Genomic DNA, 18584 nt, shown 5'->3' with positions numbered 1-18584 from the left:
ATGGCCAGCTCCAAAGTCGTAGGTTCGTTGTTGTTCATTGCTTTGCTGATGGTGATTCTGGACTTGGCATTTGCAGCTAGGTCATCCCAACGATCACCATCATCGAGTGCCATTGGATCGTCATCGTTGTCTGGCACCGGCTACAGTTGGTCGACATCGTCATCCTCCGTCGGTGGATCCTGCCGTCGTCGTCGATTATCCTCAGCTCGCAGGGGGACGCCCTGCACTGGTAATGGATATGGTGAAGGAGTTGTAGCTGTTGATTGTCAAAATCGGTATGGCTCGCGGTTCGGTGGAGGTGGAGGAGGAGGAGGTGGTGGTGGTGGAGGGGGAGGAAATAGAGGCGGCGGCGGAGGAGGAGGAGGCGGCGGCGGAGGTGGAGATAGTGACTTTAAGGTCGTGGCGAGAAGTCGGCATGGCCATGTGGAAGGCGGTGTTGGTGGTGTAAAAGGTGGGAGTCCTAACAAAGGCGGTTCGGAGTAATTAAGGAAGTGGGGCTCCAACCTTGGGCCAAGATATGAAGCGGGTCGGATCTCATCAATAAGTTAATTATAATTCATGTTAATTATATTATTTTATATCTCTGTGTGTGTGAACTAAACTAAATAATTTGTGGGGAGTATATATATGTGTAAATCCTGCTTAATGCACGTATGCATTGTATTGGTGTGATTGCACTTCACAAGTGTTTGAGAAATCTACTTTATAAGGAACATGCCGCTTGCTAGCTATATATATATATATATATATAACTTTGACATCGAGTAGATTTATATAATGATGATAACTATAGGTCTAAATATAATATAATAAAGAGCTATTTCAAAATTCTTTAATTTGCTTTAAAAATAATTAGCCACTATATAAAATAAATGGCTGCAAAATATATTTTGTATAGCGATGTAGGGCTTGCATGCAGATATATAACCAAACAAAAGTGATCAGAGACTTTTCCCTTCACAATTCCTCTAATTCCTTTCACAACGTGATGAAGAGTAATGCTGCACAAGAAACTTGTTTCTTTGAAGCATCTACTTGTAATATAAAAGTATTATATATGTATCAAAAATTAATTTTTTTAAATTAAAAAATAATATTTTGATACTTTACAAATACGTATCAAAGAAGTATCAACAAATATTGATATCAAATATAATATTAATATGAATATGTGAAGTAATTTGAAGTATTAGTGCTTTACATTTGGCGTTACAACAAAAAAAGAATTTATTAAACGGTTATTGTTAGCTATACTAAATAGTTTTTAATCGTTAAACAAAGTGGCTGTGTATATTCCCCAAACCTTTACTCAACAATTTTTAACTGTTTAGTAAAAGGGTATATAAAATGATTTTTTTCAAATGACTGTTGAATAAGGGAAATTTATTTAATGGTTCTATTGGACAATTGTTGAATAAGTGGGGCTGATTTATCGGTTATTTTTAATAACTGATTAATATTTGAAACTTTTTTTTAACAAAACAAGGGTTTATAGAGGAATCAACAAGATGAAGACGGGCTTGTAGAGGGGGTTGTAAAACTATTCACTTAATCTCCTCACTGCTTTTAACATCCCACAAAAAGACTTATGTACAAGAATTCGATGACCAGACATTAAGTTGGTGTTGCAAAAATTAACTATCCAAATCATAAAGAAATTCTCAATCGACAACATTCCCTAAATTATCCAACCCAATCAAAATATATAAAAAAAAAGTTTGTGAATATAATCTACTCAAAATGCTTTATCAAGCAATACTTCCTTTCAACTCGATAGGACTTGGTTTTGAAAACAGAATATCTCTAGAGAGCAGCTTTACGAAATCAACAGTACTGTGAATGATGGCACAGCTAGGGACTTCGTTGCACGACTAGTCGAAGAACGCGGATGGCAGAATCAGAAAGTAACGATATGATCAGGAGGCTGCTAGAGGGTCGACCTTCAGAGTTCACACTACTAGAGAGGATTTAAGGGTGGGAAGGAAGTGGAAGAAGAGTTGAGGCTTGTGTTTGTAGCAAAACAAAGGGGGAAATTGCTAAAAAAACTCCAGCAGAAATCTAATTGCAAAGAAGGACTTGGGATTGTTTTGGAAAAAAAATGTCATTTGCTGTCAATAATTGGTGAAGGTTAAATGACATAATGCCCTAAATGATTAAAAAACAAAAATTGAGCTAGGTCATTCATTGTCAATATGTTGCACAAGGTCCTTGGCTATCAATAATTAAATGTCAATATGTAACACAATGTCCTTTGATGTCAATATATGAAACAAGATCCTTTGGTGTCAACTTATTAAGCTCTAAAGCATGAGGTCTTTCGGTGTCAACATGTCATATACAATGTTTCTTCCATGATATATGGAAATCATCTTCAACAAAACATATGCAACTTGTCTGTATGATATGCAACTTATCTTTAATGAAATGTAATTTTCTTTCATAGATTCAAATATCACTAATGCATATTTGAATATCCCTTACTAATTTTCTTATAGATACCTTTAAAAACATATGCAACCTATCTTCCACGATATGTGACTAATCATTAACAAAATATAATTTTCTTCCATACATCCGCATATACAAAAGGTCTTTCATATACACAGTAAGCTCCCTTCATGTGTAAAAGTTTTTTATATATGCAAGTAATTAGTCATCATATGCAACAATCTTTCTTAAGTGTCCATTTTGTTATAGGTGCAAATGGCGTTGAGGATATACAACTGGTCTTCCCTTATATGTAGTCATTTTCAATGAAATGCAATTATTTTCTATTAAACGAGAATGCTTCCACACATATATAGAAGGTCTTCCATATATGAAGTAGACTCTCCTCATATGCAAAAGTCTTTCATATATGTAAATAATTAGTTGTCTTATATAATAGATCTTCCTAAAAGGGCCATTTTCTTATGGGTGTATATGACTTGAATAATATGCAATTAGTCTTCTCCCTTATTTGCAAACATCTTAATGGGATGCAATTATCTTCTAAAAAATAGTTATGCTAAAAATTTACTCATTTTTCATGAAAACACTTATAGATATTTTGAAAAATGCAAATAATTATTCTAAAAACTTCCTTGTTTTTCATAAAAATACATATGGATATTCTAAAAAATATATATCCTTGGAAGATTAAGCATGAAAAAATATTGAAGAGGATTATAGCCTATAAATTGATGAATAAGTTTATTAACATTGAATTAATACAAGAATTTTATATCTTATATGGATTTTGCAGCAATTACAATTAATTAGTCTTAACTCTCAACATGTCAAATATGCAAATGGTTATTCTATAAACACAGTGAAACTTATGAAATATGAAACAACTCATACTAAACAACTTCAATGGGATCCTCAAATGTATATTCAGATAGTATCATACTTATAATAAGCAAGATAATACTTGGAGCAACAAATTGAATTCAAAAATTCATTTATCATTACACAATAACATGTTCTTACATATCTTAACAAAATAAACTACATTTTAATAGGAAAATACATAATAATTACATTATGATAAGATAAAATACATAATCAACTACAAATAAAGATATAAGTAGTGCAGTGTTCATTCTTCAAAGCCTTTAGATTGTTCTCCAACAAATCATTCATTTACTTTAATTGGACCAAGGATTCTACATCGCCAAGCAATTTGCATGACTGCGAATCGATCAACTCCTTTTGATTTCATCATTTGATCCTTTGGTACCATCTTCTTGAGATTGCACTCCAGTGACTTGTAAGCATATTGTTTGAAGCTACAATGATTATACTTGTAAGCAATTCATAAAGGACATGTAAAGACTCATCACTAACTAATTTGTAGAAATTTTCATACCGACAAAAGAGGCAAGTGGAAGGGATTACATGCAAACAAAAAAAAAAAACATGTGATCTCAACTAACACATGAGTAGAGAAAAGTTTAATTTGAGCTTAAAGATGTAGGAAGTATAAAAGTTGGACAAAAATAGAATACTACTATACTTCTTGGGAAACTTGAGTTAAGAAATGAGAAAAACGTTTCCATAGAGTACCCCAAAGGATATTGCCCGATAATTTCCAAGAAGCCTGAAATTAGAGAAAGGAAAATCATGCTTTAATCTAATTATTAAAGCATGAGAGATGATCAAATAATTTAATTACTTAGGTATGGCATATATATCACAAGTATAATAATAAACTCACATTGAAAAGTGACCTTTGAATCTGTCCCATGATGTTATTGAAGTTCAAATCTCTGCAAACCAGCATGCACAAATAGTTATATTTAGATGTGAAACACTAACAACTCAAGACCATTGATCAAGTTAATCTTGTTCCACTAGGAAAGATATGTTTTGTCTAATAGTTAAATCAGCATATAATCTATTATTAAAAAAATAGAGTATACTCTCAAGTTTAAGATATCTACTGGAAACCACTATCTAATTTGCTTTTTTCTAGGAAACAAGCTGAACAAAAATTGCAGCTATGCTTGAACCATGACTTCGTCTAAAGAAAAGTTTAAGATATGTAGCTCGAGCTATGCTTGAATTCTAATTTGCTTTTCTTTTTGAGAAACAAGTTAGAGATGCCTAGTGGAAACCACTGTCTAATTTCCATTTTTTTCGCTTACATGACTTTGTCTCTTGAATCATTCAGTGCAAAAAAATTAAATCCAAAATTTTCATTAATGAAAGATATGATACTCTGAGAGAATAATCTAGGAAGTTTCTTAAAGTATGCTTAATCTGAATTTTACGAATTCAAAAAATATACGAAACTTTTACTTTAAAAGATCTGTGCGATTACATGAAAATGCAGTTACTAGGACCAAGCTGGACGCTAATGAGCTCTAAGAGAAGAGATTTTTCGACCAAGTGATCTGTGAAACCATCAAGGCCTGCAGTTACAACATTAGACTTCTTGCCTTTTGCTTTTAGAGAAAACCTAGACGTCATTGATATGCCATTTTTGCTCTTTGACTTCCGCACAAATTCAAAGAGGAAGAAGAAGGAGATGAGGATGGAGATGAATAATCAAGTATGAAGGAGGAGATGAAGGACTAAGGACTAAGGAGAGAAGAGGAAGTTTTCAGGATCACAATAGGCATGAAGAGAAGAGATCAAGAGAGGAGAAAATTTGGTCAGGACATTATGGTCATTTGATACTTTGAATTAATGCCAGCGAAAGATCTCACTTTTGAATTTCTCTTAAGTCCTTTTCAACAAACTTAAATTTGGTTAAGTCTTTATTAACAATTTTTCCAACAACCACCATTAGATTTAAACAATTATGGAGGGTCTTTTTAATTTTTAAAAATAAATACTCAACAATTTTCTATTTAAACTACTAAAGAATTCTGTAGGGACAATCATTTAATAGTTTTTAAATTTTTTAAAAATTTAAAAGTTAAAAAATTACTCAATCATTATTTAACTGTTAAATAATTGCTTGAACTATTAAACAGTTTTGAATTTAACCTTTTAATAAAGGTTTTCAAATTCACGCTTATATTTATATAACTGTTTTCTATATAACCATTTAATAAATGGGATTATATATAAACCTTTTTTGTGGTATGTGGCCTCAACTTCTTTAGCAGCATAACTTCAAATAAGTTATCATATATATAATTTTGGGTAAGATTTAGCTAGTTAATGAGCCTTGTATATTTAATATGCTTTATTCAATAAGAAAAGTGAATTAGTTTATAATAATTTCTTATCATTAATATCATTAATATATATATATATATTAAAATTCACTTATTATGATTTAATTGAATAAAAATATATTAAGTATATAAGCTAAGTACATAAGTTTTACTTATTTATAAAAGAGCTACATGTTTTGATTTAATTGGAACTTAGTACAAGTATCTTAAGTATCCATTCTGTTAAAAATTGAAAGATATTTTTTGAAAAATTAGATGTTAAAAAATATAAGATATTTTTAGTATTTGAAAATATAATTACTGTATTTTTTTCAAAAGTATCTTTAATAAATAAATTACTTTATATTTATTTAAATAGGACTAAATATAAAAAGATGATGCTAGTTTGAAAATAATTAACTACTTTATTGAGAGATGAAATTTAATTAATAATATCTTATATATTTTAATGAATTAAAAAATAAAAATATCTTGAAACTTTTTTGTGGGAGGCATTTGATATTTTAAATCTTTAGCATGGATCGATGTTACCTTGGAAGTTCTGACCAAAAAAAAAAATTATTACCTTGGAAGTTTAAGAAAATGGGTAATTTTACATCAATCATTAACCCATATATATATAGTGAGTTAACCGTTAAATATTTTTGTTGATGTGTCATTTCTAGATTTCTTCTTCTCTCTCTTCTTCTTCTAGAATGTCGATCCGTTGACTATAGATTTGTTTGTATACTGTATCCCCAACTCTAGCCATGGATTCTTGTAGCGGTCCAACTTCTTTCCAATGGCTTTCATAATTTCATCTTTACAGGATGTTCTTGTCTCTTCTCTTTCAGTATTCTTAATAATTTAATATTAATCTACAGGTATCAGTTTAAAACCAACTAGTTAAAAACATTAATATTATTAATTTCGTGCTTCACTTAACAAAAGATATATTGAAAAGAACGATTGAAAAATGAAGCAAAAAAGTTGATTTGCAGAGACAAAACCTCATTTAAACATGTTAAGGATTATCGTATAAACAAATGGAAGTAGCTTAGATAATCAGTTCTCACTTTTTGACCTTAATAATACCTTTATGCACCATTTAATTCTTTGTATATCTCTCTTTGAAGACCTTTACACATCTTTCAACTTCCTCCTCTTTTTTACCTTCCATCTCAAAAGCAATATTTTTTATATCATTTCAACCATAGTTTTCACATGCCCTGATGAAAGTGTTAAAATCCCTTTGGCTCCATGATGAAAATCCCTCTAGTTCACCAGATAACCAAGTTAAACGGAGTCTGATGCTGAAATCTAGTTCATTGAGAGAATACACTTACCTCCTCTAGTAGGCGCTCTTTTTCTTCCAGCTACTCAGCAGTCAAAGTGTTTTCCACTTCTAGACATTCAAAACAAAATGGGGCTCTGAATTTTCGGCAAGATGTCGATCTCATTATCCACCTCGTTCGTAATCTTCGGCGCCGACGAATAAAACAATGAACTGGGTCGTCGAAGAACAAACAGCACCATGAGCCCTCGCCAGCCTCTTGATGGCGACGGGACGGCTTCGATGAACGGCTTTGTAGACATAGCGGTGGCTATCTTTGCCTAAGAGCTTTGTAGACTGTATAGTTACTGGGTATTCAGTATTCACGACTGCACATTCAGGCCATGCGATCACAAGAATTTTCATTTGCCATGTAGAAGAGAGAGAAGAAGAAATTTGAGAATAACAACTGTAACTTGATTGGTCAATGAAAATATTTAAGAGTCAATTGACTGTAGATAAACTACTAGAGTAAAATTGTACTCTTTTTTTAAGTTTTATAACAATATTGCTTTAATAAAAAATTTACAATATCAGATGTCTCTCATAAAAAATTTTTAAAGTATTTTAGCCCTTTAATTCTTTTTTAATAGAGAGAGTATATAAGGTTTGATATATAACTATTTCCATTTAAGATCCTTTATAGAATGAGACATAATTTTACAAAGGATTAAAGATATTATTTCATCTGTGAGAATAACAAAATTGATTTTCATATTTATTATTACATAATCATAATTTTATTTTTTTATTTTTGCTAGAGTGATTAACATATGACAATATTATATTTTTTAATATATTTTATTCTGTGTAGTTAGATTGATTATAACTAATTTAGTTATAACTATTTTATTTTCTGTTATTGTTTTATTTCTTGATAAATTTTTATTTTATTCTCTAATAAATCTTAATAGATCTTTTTTCTTATATAAATATATCTCATACTTAAATTAATAAGACAAGTCACTATTTTCATAAATTGTATTGGTAATCATAATTTTATTTTACAACGCAAGCAGCATATTAGACTACAGATCTAGTTCTTCTGTCTTTTTCAAAACTGCACAATTACAAGATTAAAATCTGAAAGATTGCTGTCGAAATCACAAACAGAAAATAATCTATGGAAGAACTTATTACATAAGCATAATAAGTATAGCACAAGTGAAGAAGATTGAAAACGTCAATAATTTTCATGACAGATTTTAAAAAAAAAAATTAATGAATTCTATAACAGATTCCAACATAAAATCACACATGAAATTCTTGGGTCAATTTTTTTTTTAAAAAAAAAGATAAATAGAAGACTTCACATTTCTTTTCATAAACGACAATATATGAACAGAGTGATTAATATATAAATAACATTATTACCGCTTAACACAAATGAAAAATATTTTAATATTATTATAATAACATCGATATCCCACACAAACATTGCTTTCAATAATAAATATTCATTGATATATTATGAATTACAATATCACAGCAAACCCATGCATGCGTACGTGCATGGGGCAGGAGCTGAACTCACTGCACTTTATTTTTCAATATGTATTATATCATATAATATACATTACAAGCATGCATCGCCATCACTTTATTTATGTTGTAATACCACTTGACCCATATGTATATCTTGGACCAAGGATGGAACCCTATTTCCTTACTTGTGCTGACCATTTTCATCACCACCGTTGCCATTACCACTTCCAGATCCACTCCCGAAGCTGTTGGATCCGCCGCCTCCTCCTCCTCCTCCTCCATTATTTCCTGATCCTGATCCATTGCCATTACCACTGCCAAATTCCCCTTCTCCACCACCGCCGCCGCCGCCTCCTCCTCCTCCTCCTCCTCCTCCTCCTCCACCACCACCAGCAGCTCCAGAAGACTCATTTCCAGAATCATCTTTTCCATCTCCTTCACAACCGCCTGACTCATCGTCTTTGGACGAGCCGTTACAGGTCCCATTTCCATTCCCGTCACTGGTCCCGTTTCCATTGCCGTTGCCCGACGACGGCTCATCAGATTGGCCGTTGTCATTGCCGTTGCCGTTACTGGTCCCGTTTCCATTGCCATTGCCTGACGATGGCTCATCAGATTGGCCGTTGTCATTGCCGTTGTCGTTACTGGTCCCGTTTCCATTGCCATTGCCTGACGACGGCTCATCAGATTGGCCGTTGTCATTGCAGTTGCCGTTGTCGTTACTGGTCCCGTTTCCATTGCCATTGCCTGACGACGACTCATCACATTGGCCGTTGTCATTGCAGTTGCTGTTGCCGTTACTGGTCCCGTTTCCATTGCCATTGCCTGACGACGGCTCATCACATTGGCCGTTGTCATTGTCGTTGCCGTTGTCGCCGTTGCCGTTGTCGCCGTTGTCCTTCCCGTTGTTGTCGCCCTTGTCCTTGTCATTATCGCCATTGTTGTTGTTGTTATTGTTATTGTTGTTGTTGTTGTTGTTGTTGTTGTTGTTGTTGCCGTTGTTGCTGCCATTGTTGCCGTTGCCATTGTTGTTTTCGCCGTTGAGGGACAATGTGTAACCGGAATCACTGTCATCCGATGATCGTAATTTTGGAGATGGCCTAGAAGCAAATGCCACGTCCAAAATCAGCAAAGCAATGCACACAAACCCTATGACTTTGGATTTGGCCATCTTGAAGTACACAGCCAAAAGCTCAAACCCAAAGTGATATGTGAGGAACCGATGAAATGCAAAAAGCTTGAGACCCATATATATAGAGAGGAACGATGAAAATGTAGTCGTTTAAAACAGCTCGTTATATGACCTTCTTTGAGATAATCATCACATAAGTAAGTAAATTTTTGATAATGAGATCGATGATTAATTAAGAGAGTGACGAAATTAACAACTTTATCTTTGGATAGATTCTGTTTTGTCGTATTTGTGATAACTCAAGAGAAAGGTAAGAGACTCTATAAATAGGCATTGTATAGCTAAACACCGAGTGAGTGTGAGGAGTTAGCTAATGTATAATATTGGAGTATCTTCCCTCTGATGTGTCACCTACTGAGTCGTACGTATTACTTACCGTTACGTTCATCGTCATAATACGTATATATGAAAGAACCTAAGGTGCATGTTAGTTGATGGTAGTGCTTTTCTGATCTATTGTGGTTGGTGATACGTGAGCGTCATCTTCTTATATATCTTTATTCATTTCTTTGTATAATGCAATTCCCAAGAAATTAGACTAATAGCTTATTACTTATTTCTGGTAGAGATATATAGAAGTTTACTTGATAGATTGTCAATTCTTTTTAATTCCATTTTTATAAGGAAAAATTCACATATGTTGAGTTTCCGAAGCTCATTAGGGTTAAATAGAAATAGGATAATTAGATTAGGTTAAGCTTCTAAATTGGAATATGCCTGCATTGTAAGCTCAAGCTTGAGTTTGACCTGTTAGATTATAAGCTCAATTAACCTATAGTTAGATTGTCCAAAAGTAAGTGACTTGAATTGATATGAGAAGTCTCACGTCAAAAAAGGTTGGACTTAATAAATAGAAAAAATATAATCATTAATCCCTATAGTTTCAATCTCTATAATTTTTTTAGTGTTTTCAATCTCTATAGTTTCAATAAAAATGAGTGATATTTGTTACTCAAGTCCCTATAATTTTCAGTTTTTAATCCTTATGAGAACTGAAAAAAAACTATAAGGACTAAAAGTAAAATTTGATAAAATTATAGGGACTAATAATTATGTTATCCATTATGATTAGTATATAAGATGTTATGTCCTTCTATTTTTCTTGCCCATTTATTGGGTTGGCCCTAATTGCAAGAGCCGAAGGATAACGATTAGTATAAACTAAAGTCATAAGATTTTGAATTAAGATGTGTGTTATTTCACTTCACTTGCCCATTTGTTATTTCTTTCATTTCCAAGTGTTTGCTCCTCATTCTTAACATAACCTAACTTAAAGAAAGGAAAATGAAAATTGTCTCCTGTGCAATCTCTCTTTAGCTTCCCTAATGCAATTGAGATCCTTGATGATAAGGAAAAAAGGTGGCACGTGTGAGTAAATATCTCAAATGTACAAACTAAAAAAATTTAAATGTTGTAGTGTATTTTAGTAGCAGTATGAAATAGGAGAGATTCTTTTTTTGAGTTTGTACATTTGAGATATTTACTCACATCTGCCACACCTATTTTCCTTATCATTACTAATTAAATGATAAGAAGAAGGAGAGATTCTAAACCAAACTTAATTAAAAACCTACTTGAATGGCCAGACTTGAAGCTCTTTGATAAGAAAAGCTAGGAAATGATGCTGACCTAGCTCATATGGGCCAAGCCCAAGTGTGTTTTAGGTTTTAAATGATCCAGTTGTTTGCTTAGTTTTGTGATAGCTTGCCTGCTCTGCTCGTTACTATTTCGCCCAGATGCAGTCATTATGTCTCTCTGTCTTCCTTGATTTTTCATGCTGCCAATTCGCGTAGACGATTTTAAAACTTGCTATTGTTATAGCTCGAAGTACGCGCCTTCCTTTTTTTTTTTTTTTAAAGGGACTTTACTGTATCATCTATTTCTTGTTTGCTGAATTTTCTTGTCTCTTTTTTTCCCCCAAAAAAGATTGTAAATTCCATGGGTGCGCGCTCCTGAGGAAAAAGAAGACCATTCAGCATATAACACGTGTCAATCTTTTTGTCAAAGGATCCAAACTTTTTAACTGTCAACGTTTTTTAAATGGAAAATCAAGGGCTTTAGAGACAATTAATTACATTTCAAGATTAAATAATTTTAATATTATTTTGCGAGACTAAAATACTAAAAAAATAAAAACACTCTTCATATGTATTTCATATACTTAGAAAAATTAATCACTTAATTTTTATAATTTTGACTTAAATGTAACTCAATTTTAAATTTTGACTCGTTATAACTCAATTTTTGAAGTTTTGATTCAGTTGTAAATCAGTCCTTGAACTTTGTCTCTTATAATTTAAGTTTTTAAAATTTTAACCTCTTAAATATTGACCTATATTTTAAAAAATAAAATTATAAAAGCTAAAAATATTTCAAACTTATAAAGATTTAAAATATTTAAAATTTATCACTAATATTTTAAATCATTAAACCCTTTTAATTTTCATAAATATTATAAATATTAAAGTTTAAAATATTTTTAGCTTTTATAATTTTATTTTTAAAATATAGGAACTAATATTTAAAAGGTTGAAATTTCAAGGATTAACTTACAAAAGTCAAAGTTAGGGATTAATTTATAACTAAGTTAAAACTTTAAAGATTAAACTATAACAAATCAAAGTCGAGGGACTGAGTTAAATAAAAATTTTATTTAACAACAATCAATTTTCTTATAAATAAAAATTTAACTTGGTGGTAGAGAGTAACAACTGTTCTGATTCAATGTAACAAGTTTTTATTCAAGAAAAAATAAATCTTATTTTTATTCTAAAAACAATCAATTCTTTCATTAATAAATATAAACTATTAATTTGATAGAGAAATTATCATAATCTAATGAACAAGGGCTCCATTCAAGGGGAAAAAATGAGTCTTATTCCTATTTCAATGACAATCAATTCCCTCATCACAACAAAAATACATCAAAAATAATTTTATCTTTTCATAACAAATTTTAATTACATTTAGGTTTTTTGGTCCTGCACAATAATATTAAAATTTTGGTCGTAATTAATTATCTTCAAAGTCCTTGATTGTGACTTTCCCTCTTTTAAAGTTAACAATGGAATATACTTGAACTGTTTTTTAAAATTCTAAAGCGATATTGCTTCAAAAAAAAATAAGAATTGCTTCTCATGAGAAAATTTTAAGATATTTTTGTCCTTTGGCACATTAAAAAAAATTCATCCGCAAGTTATAAATAAAGAAGAATAACAATTAGGTCCTAAAATATTAAATTAACGATAGTTAATTTCTCAATAAATTTTTTAAAAAAATAAGTTAAAAATATTGATTTGAATTATTATAAATTTAAGAGTTTTAATTATAAATATCAAATATAACTCTTAACTTGTAATAAAATTTTTTGTTTGTAATTGTTTGAATTACTTCCTCTATCCTAAATTATAGGGTACTTTTGAAAAAGTATTTCTATCTCAAAATATAAGACAAAATATAAGACACTTTGAGTAAATTAAGGTTTTATTAAATGCATCGATTTTTATATTATCCTTTTTCTCTTTATAATTAATTTTTATCTCTTCTCTTTTCAATATATTAAATGATGGACATTTTTGAAAGTTTATATTTTGTTTGGGAAAGATAAGGTTGTTAAGTGTATTTAATGAGATTTATTGATATGTGAGATTTTGTCTAAAAATATCTTATAATATGGGACAAAGGAAGTAATATTTATAATTTATTTTACAAAAAATTTTGCCCAAGACCTGACTGTTGTGAATTCATTCCTTTGGGTCATAATTGTCATTCTCTCTCTAAATAATGACAAGATAAGCATATAGCACTAGGAGATGCAAGGTCGATGAAGAAGTTGATTGAAAACATCAATCCATAAAGAATAATATAAAATATTAATGAAATAAAATTAAAAATAATCAAGGTTTCGCATATACGCTGTGAATTACATCATGCGTGTTTGTGTATCCACTTGGCATAAATCAAATCTAACACCAAAATTATATATTCTTATTGGATCAAATAAAACACCAAAATCGTTGGAACTTCAAAATCATTGATCTATTTTGTGGGACATTTGAGTGATTAGAATTTTTATGTGGGACTCAACAGTGATTTTTTTCCCCCTTATTTATTTTGGAGGTAGTGGCTTCTGGGAAGTTAAAGGTTCTACGGCAGCAAACATTAGTAATCTTTTATCACATTCGAGTTATTAATTTATAAGAAATAAATTATTGTTATTTTTTCAACATTCAATTGGCAACTTTATGTGCATACTGTAGCTTGATGTACATACTGTTCCGACTTCACGTCCCATCATTACAGGTTCATCTTTTGAATATAAAGAAAATAAATGAGAGTTTTTGCAACTGATGCTAATTTAAATTGATTCATACATACTTATTTGACTGGAAGTCCATTCTTCATATAAATAAATTGAGAATTACTGATCTCGAGCACACATGACTAATTAATCTAGAAAATAGCTTAACACGAATTAGCATGGGGTTATTATTAGAATTAACATCTCCGAAACGTTTTATTTTATTTTATTCTTTTAAGTTTACCTTTCATTGATGAATAATTAATACAATTTATCTTATATTAGCAACAGGAGGGAGTACAGTATCTGACACATATGTAACAAAAATAAAAAAATTAATATAAGTATCTCGGACAAAAGCGTTACTTTCATGTTTCAATTGTAAAATTACTGATATTTTATGAATAATATTACATATCCACATCACCAATTACCAAAGGTGGGTGCGTGCATGGAGCAGGGAGCCGATGAACTCACTGCAATTTATTTTTTAATATATATATATATATATATATGACATATAATATATATATATATATATATATTTATATATTACATATGCATCAATATCAATTTATTCATGGAACCACTTGACCCATGCATACACAACATGATCCCTCACACAAGTGGTGGGTCTTCGTCACCTGTTCCATTATCTTTGTCGTTTCCATTACCATATCCAAACCTTCCGTTGTTGCTGTTGCTTCCGCCGCCACCTCCGCCGCCGCCGCCGCCTCCTCCTCCTCCATTTGATCCTCCTCCTCCCCACCACCTCCTCCTCCTCCGGCGCTGCTATTTCCACAATCATCGTTTTTACCATCTCCATTATTGCATTCGCACCCATCACAGGACTGATCACCGTTATTATCATCGTCGGATGACCCATTGCCGTTGTCAGCTGACCCTCTGTCGTCACTGGAATCATCATTGTCGTCGTCCGATGGCTGTAATTTTTGCGATGACCTAAAAGCAAATGCCACGTCCAGAATCAGCAAAGCGATGAACACGAACCCTATGACTTTGGATGTGGCCATTTTGAAGCGTGTACACAGCCGAAAGCTCAAACTCAATGTGGGATGAAGGGAGCGATGAAATGCATGAAGCTTGAGTCCCATATATATAGCAGACTTTAGCTCTATTATTTATAAAAATGAGATGACTAATTAAAAGAGTGACTAAATTAACAATTTAATTATCTGTGGATAATTTCTGTTTTGTGGTATTTGTGACAATACAAGAGAAAGGTAAGGCCCTCTATAAATAGACAGGGTAAAGCTCAATATTAACTGAGATGAGTAGTTAGATAATATAATATTGGAGTATGTTCTTTCTGATATGTCACCTACTGCTTCTTACTACTGTTCATCAAAGTATTAACCATCATAATATATATTAAAGAAATTAATGATCCGGATTCGGTCAGTGCCTCAAATTCTCAACTTGTGAATATCTCATGTGGCATATAAAGATTGGAGAAATTCTTAAGTAACTGAGTACACCATGTTTATTATCAGATTAATGATAATAAAGAGAGAAAAGGCAATAAATTAAATATGAATTATATTATTAGAATAAAATTAATTAAAATAATGTCACATAAGATTTTATTTAGATTACTTTGGATATTCTAATTAGACATACTGCAATTAGAATTTCTCATAAAGAATAGATTGTTGATTCTGTCAAATGATTGCCAGAGTGATGTAGGTCTAAAATACAGGGCCAATAACATCATAGCCTTGCCTTTTATTGTGTATCTTATACCTTAATCCGTTGATCACAAAGAGATGGTTGAAATATATGCATTCTCATATAATTGCCATTTAACTCACTGTATTGTTTATTTACGGTCAAGTATGAATTTTCAAGGTTGATGAAATCATGTGGCTGTATAGTGTGGACACTCACTGGATAAGAGGATTTGGAATACTCATTGAATCCATATCCAGAAATTAAGATGCATATTAATGGCGGTGCTTCTGGTTTGTTTGTGGTTAGTCATACGTGACTTTCATCTTCTTATTATCTCTATTTATTTCTTTGTGCAATGGAATTCCCATAGTTTTAGACTGCTGCTTTATATTAGGAATATAAGTAATATAGACGAATAGTCATAATCTGTAGCAAACACTTATTAAAATATTAGGTACAAGAAAATTGTTGATAGATAGTTAGACACGGATTAATCATTGGCAAGTTCGGAATTTTATGCTAAAATATATAGTTTCATTTAAAATGAAATTTTAACCTGTTGCAGGTAATTAGTATCGTCCAAAGTATGAAAATAATTTTGTCTGGGAAATGATAAGGCCATTGATGTACTTTCAGGTTTTGCCAATATGTTAACGTACAAAAGTCACTTTAAACTAAATTTAGCTGCTTGCCGTTTTCTTTCAAAATTAACATTATTTAATTTCAGAGACAGATGAATATAAGACGTTTGGATCTTAATTATGAATATATAAAAGTAACAGACATCGAATTTAGTCTTACATATGCTCTTGGCCAAAAAAGAATTTAAAGAAAATATAACTATTAGTCCCTAACTTTTTTTCGGTTACCGATTTCGTCTCTTAACTTAATTTGAATCAAAACTACTTAAACTTCATATAATTTTTTGATTTGAGATAATCCAATTTTTATAATTCTTTAACTTAATAAATTATAAGGATTGATTGCTTGCACTGAGTCAAAATTCTAAAAACTAAATAATTGAGAGAGGGTTTAGAAATTAAAAGTTGTATTATCTCAAGAATTTACATCTACTCAATTTGAAATATAATATTCACTTGTCCTTTATTAATATCTGTTTTCTTAGCAACCTAGCAAGTGTTAATTAGAAGCACACATATTGGATTCCATTTGAACATCAAATGGGAGTGATTGATATGATCTCCAAAAGTAGAGTCTTTTGTGTACAGACGAACTCAAATATAAGCTATCATACATACTGAAGCCCAGCCCCTTTTGTTAAGGTCAACATTCACTGGTGTCTCAATTACAATTTATAACTATTTAATTAGTTTGAGTTATTGTATTGTTTTCCCCTTAATTTACAGAGATGTAATAACTATGTTTTCTCCGTTTTGTTTGGATTGCAAATCTATAAAATAAATAATCTAAAATGTTAGATTGATGATATAGCAATTACCAATTATAATTAATACAGATTTTGAAAATTTCAAAGCGAGATGGTTCAGATTTATAGACATTACATTTTTTATATGCACATTCCTTTGAAATCAATAAACAATGCTATTTTTTTAAAAAAAATGGAATATTCATTTTAGGCCCATACACACATACAAGTATGAAAGCCATAGAGTAACAGGGCCTCACCATTAGGAAAGGAGTTAGAAATTTTTATTAAGAAAATTGAGATGATAAAGTATATATGATAATTAAAAAAAAGTTAAATATATATATATATATATCACTGACATAACATAAATATTTTAACATATATATTTATATTCAATTATACATATATATATATATATATATATTTTAAGTTTTGTTCATTCATTTTTTTTGGTATAAAAATAATTAGTTATCATGTCTATGATAAATGTTTTAGGAATTTTTTTCTCAATATAAATTATCATTAAGTTAGTAAAAATCGTATCATCCCCATGAATATTAAATAATTTAAATATATCATTGGAATCTAAAATTCTATTTAATGTAATAAATTCTATTACTTACTTATTGAATTTATTATTTAATTATTTCAATTAATAATGGTAGTAAATAAATATATCAATACATTAATAATATTCAATTATCATAAAATCTTTATGTTAATAAGATCGAATTATATCAGAGTAAAAACCATTCATATTATAAATTTTAATAGTTTAATTATTTAAAAAAATTAATTTTTTTAAAAGAATATCTTCACCAAATCTCTTAACTTTTGGATAAGTAATTTTATAACAGATATCTACCATATAGCATTCAATATATCTTGAAATTATTGTTGCAATGCTTAATAACAGTTTGTTAATAATAATTCTCATAATTTACTTCATTAAATATAAAATGAAAGTAAAATAAAATAATATTAATACTTTAAAAGTATGTATAATATCATTTTATTAAAAATAAGTATATTATATAATAACCATATCTTTAAAATATTGAAATAGTTTCTTTATGCATACGTAAAAAACTACATTTAGAATTAAAATAAAATTTTTATTTAATATTTTATAACTTTTATAATATATCAAGAGTCAAAAATATATAATTCATATATTTTAGTAAGAAAAATATAAAAAGTTAAGGGAATTGTGGCTCTTGCTGATTCCTCCCTCTCCACCCCTGTGATCATGTTATAACAATAGTAGACGAAATTTGAGAAATGAAGTTTATATTTTACGAACATAATAGTTTGCTTTAAGTTTAATATTTCATATTGAACATTGAAGATTTGTACTACCATATTAATTATGAATTTTTATATCATATCTATTTATTATTTTAAAAATTTTAAATCCGTTTGATCTCCCCCCCTCCTCTCTCTCTCACAAGCACAAGCACACACGTACATAACATAGAAAAAAAATTTAAAGTTGGTAAAACAAAATAGAGTCCGTATTTTTATACCAAGTGTTGAGCCCTTCT

The 18584-nt window shown here is 30.4% G+C and overlaps 2 protein-coding genes across 2 annotated transcripts; one reads left to right on the top strand and one right to left on the bottom strand.

The window, feature by feature from the left end:
* On the top strand, positions 1-483 carry LOC129320278 (uncharacterized). Its single transcript, XM_054965648.1, has one exon. It carries the CDS (start codon positions 1-3, stop codon positions 481-483), a length of 483 nt encoding a protein of 160 aa, XP_054821623.1.
* Positions 484-7107: 6624 nt separating this feature from the next.
* On the bottom strand, positions 7108-14992 carry LOC129320232 (uncharacterized). Its single transcript, XM_054965566.1, has 3 exons — positions 14603-14992; positions 8662-9388; positions 7108-7310 (listed from the first exon to the last, which is right to left on the bottom strand). The coding sequence occupies exons 1-3, from the start codon at positions 14990-14992 to the stop codon at positions 7108-7110; spliced, it is 1320 nt and encodes a 439-aa protein (XP_054821541.1).
* Positions 14993-18584: the final 3592 nt, after the last annotated feature.

The sequence above is a fragment of the Prosopis cineraria genome, unplaced genomic scaffold, assembly GCF_029017545.1.
Source record: "Prosopis cineraria cultivar Desert tree isolate PC_DT_omini unplaced genomic scaffold, ASM2901754v1 PC1, whole genome shotgun sequence".
Classification (NCBI taxonomy): Eukaryota; Viridiplantae; Streptophyta; class Magnoliopsida; order Fabales; family Fabaceae; genus Prosopis; species Prosopis cineraria.
This window is presented reverse-complemented; position numbering and strand designations above follow the sequence as displayed.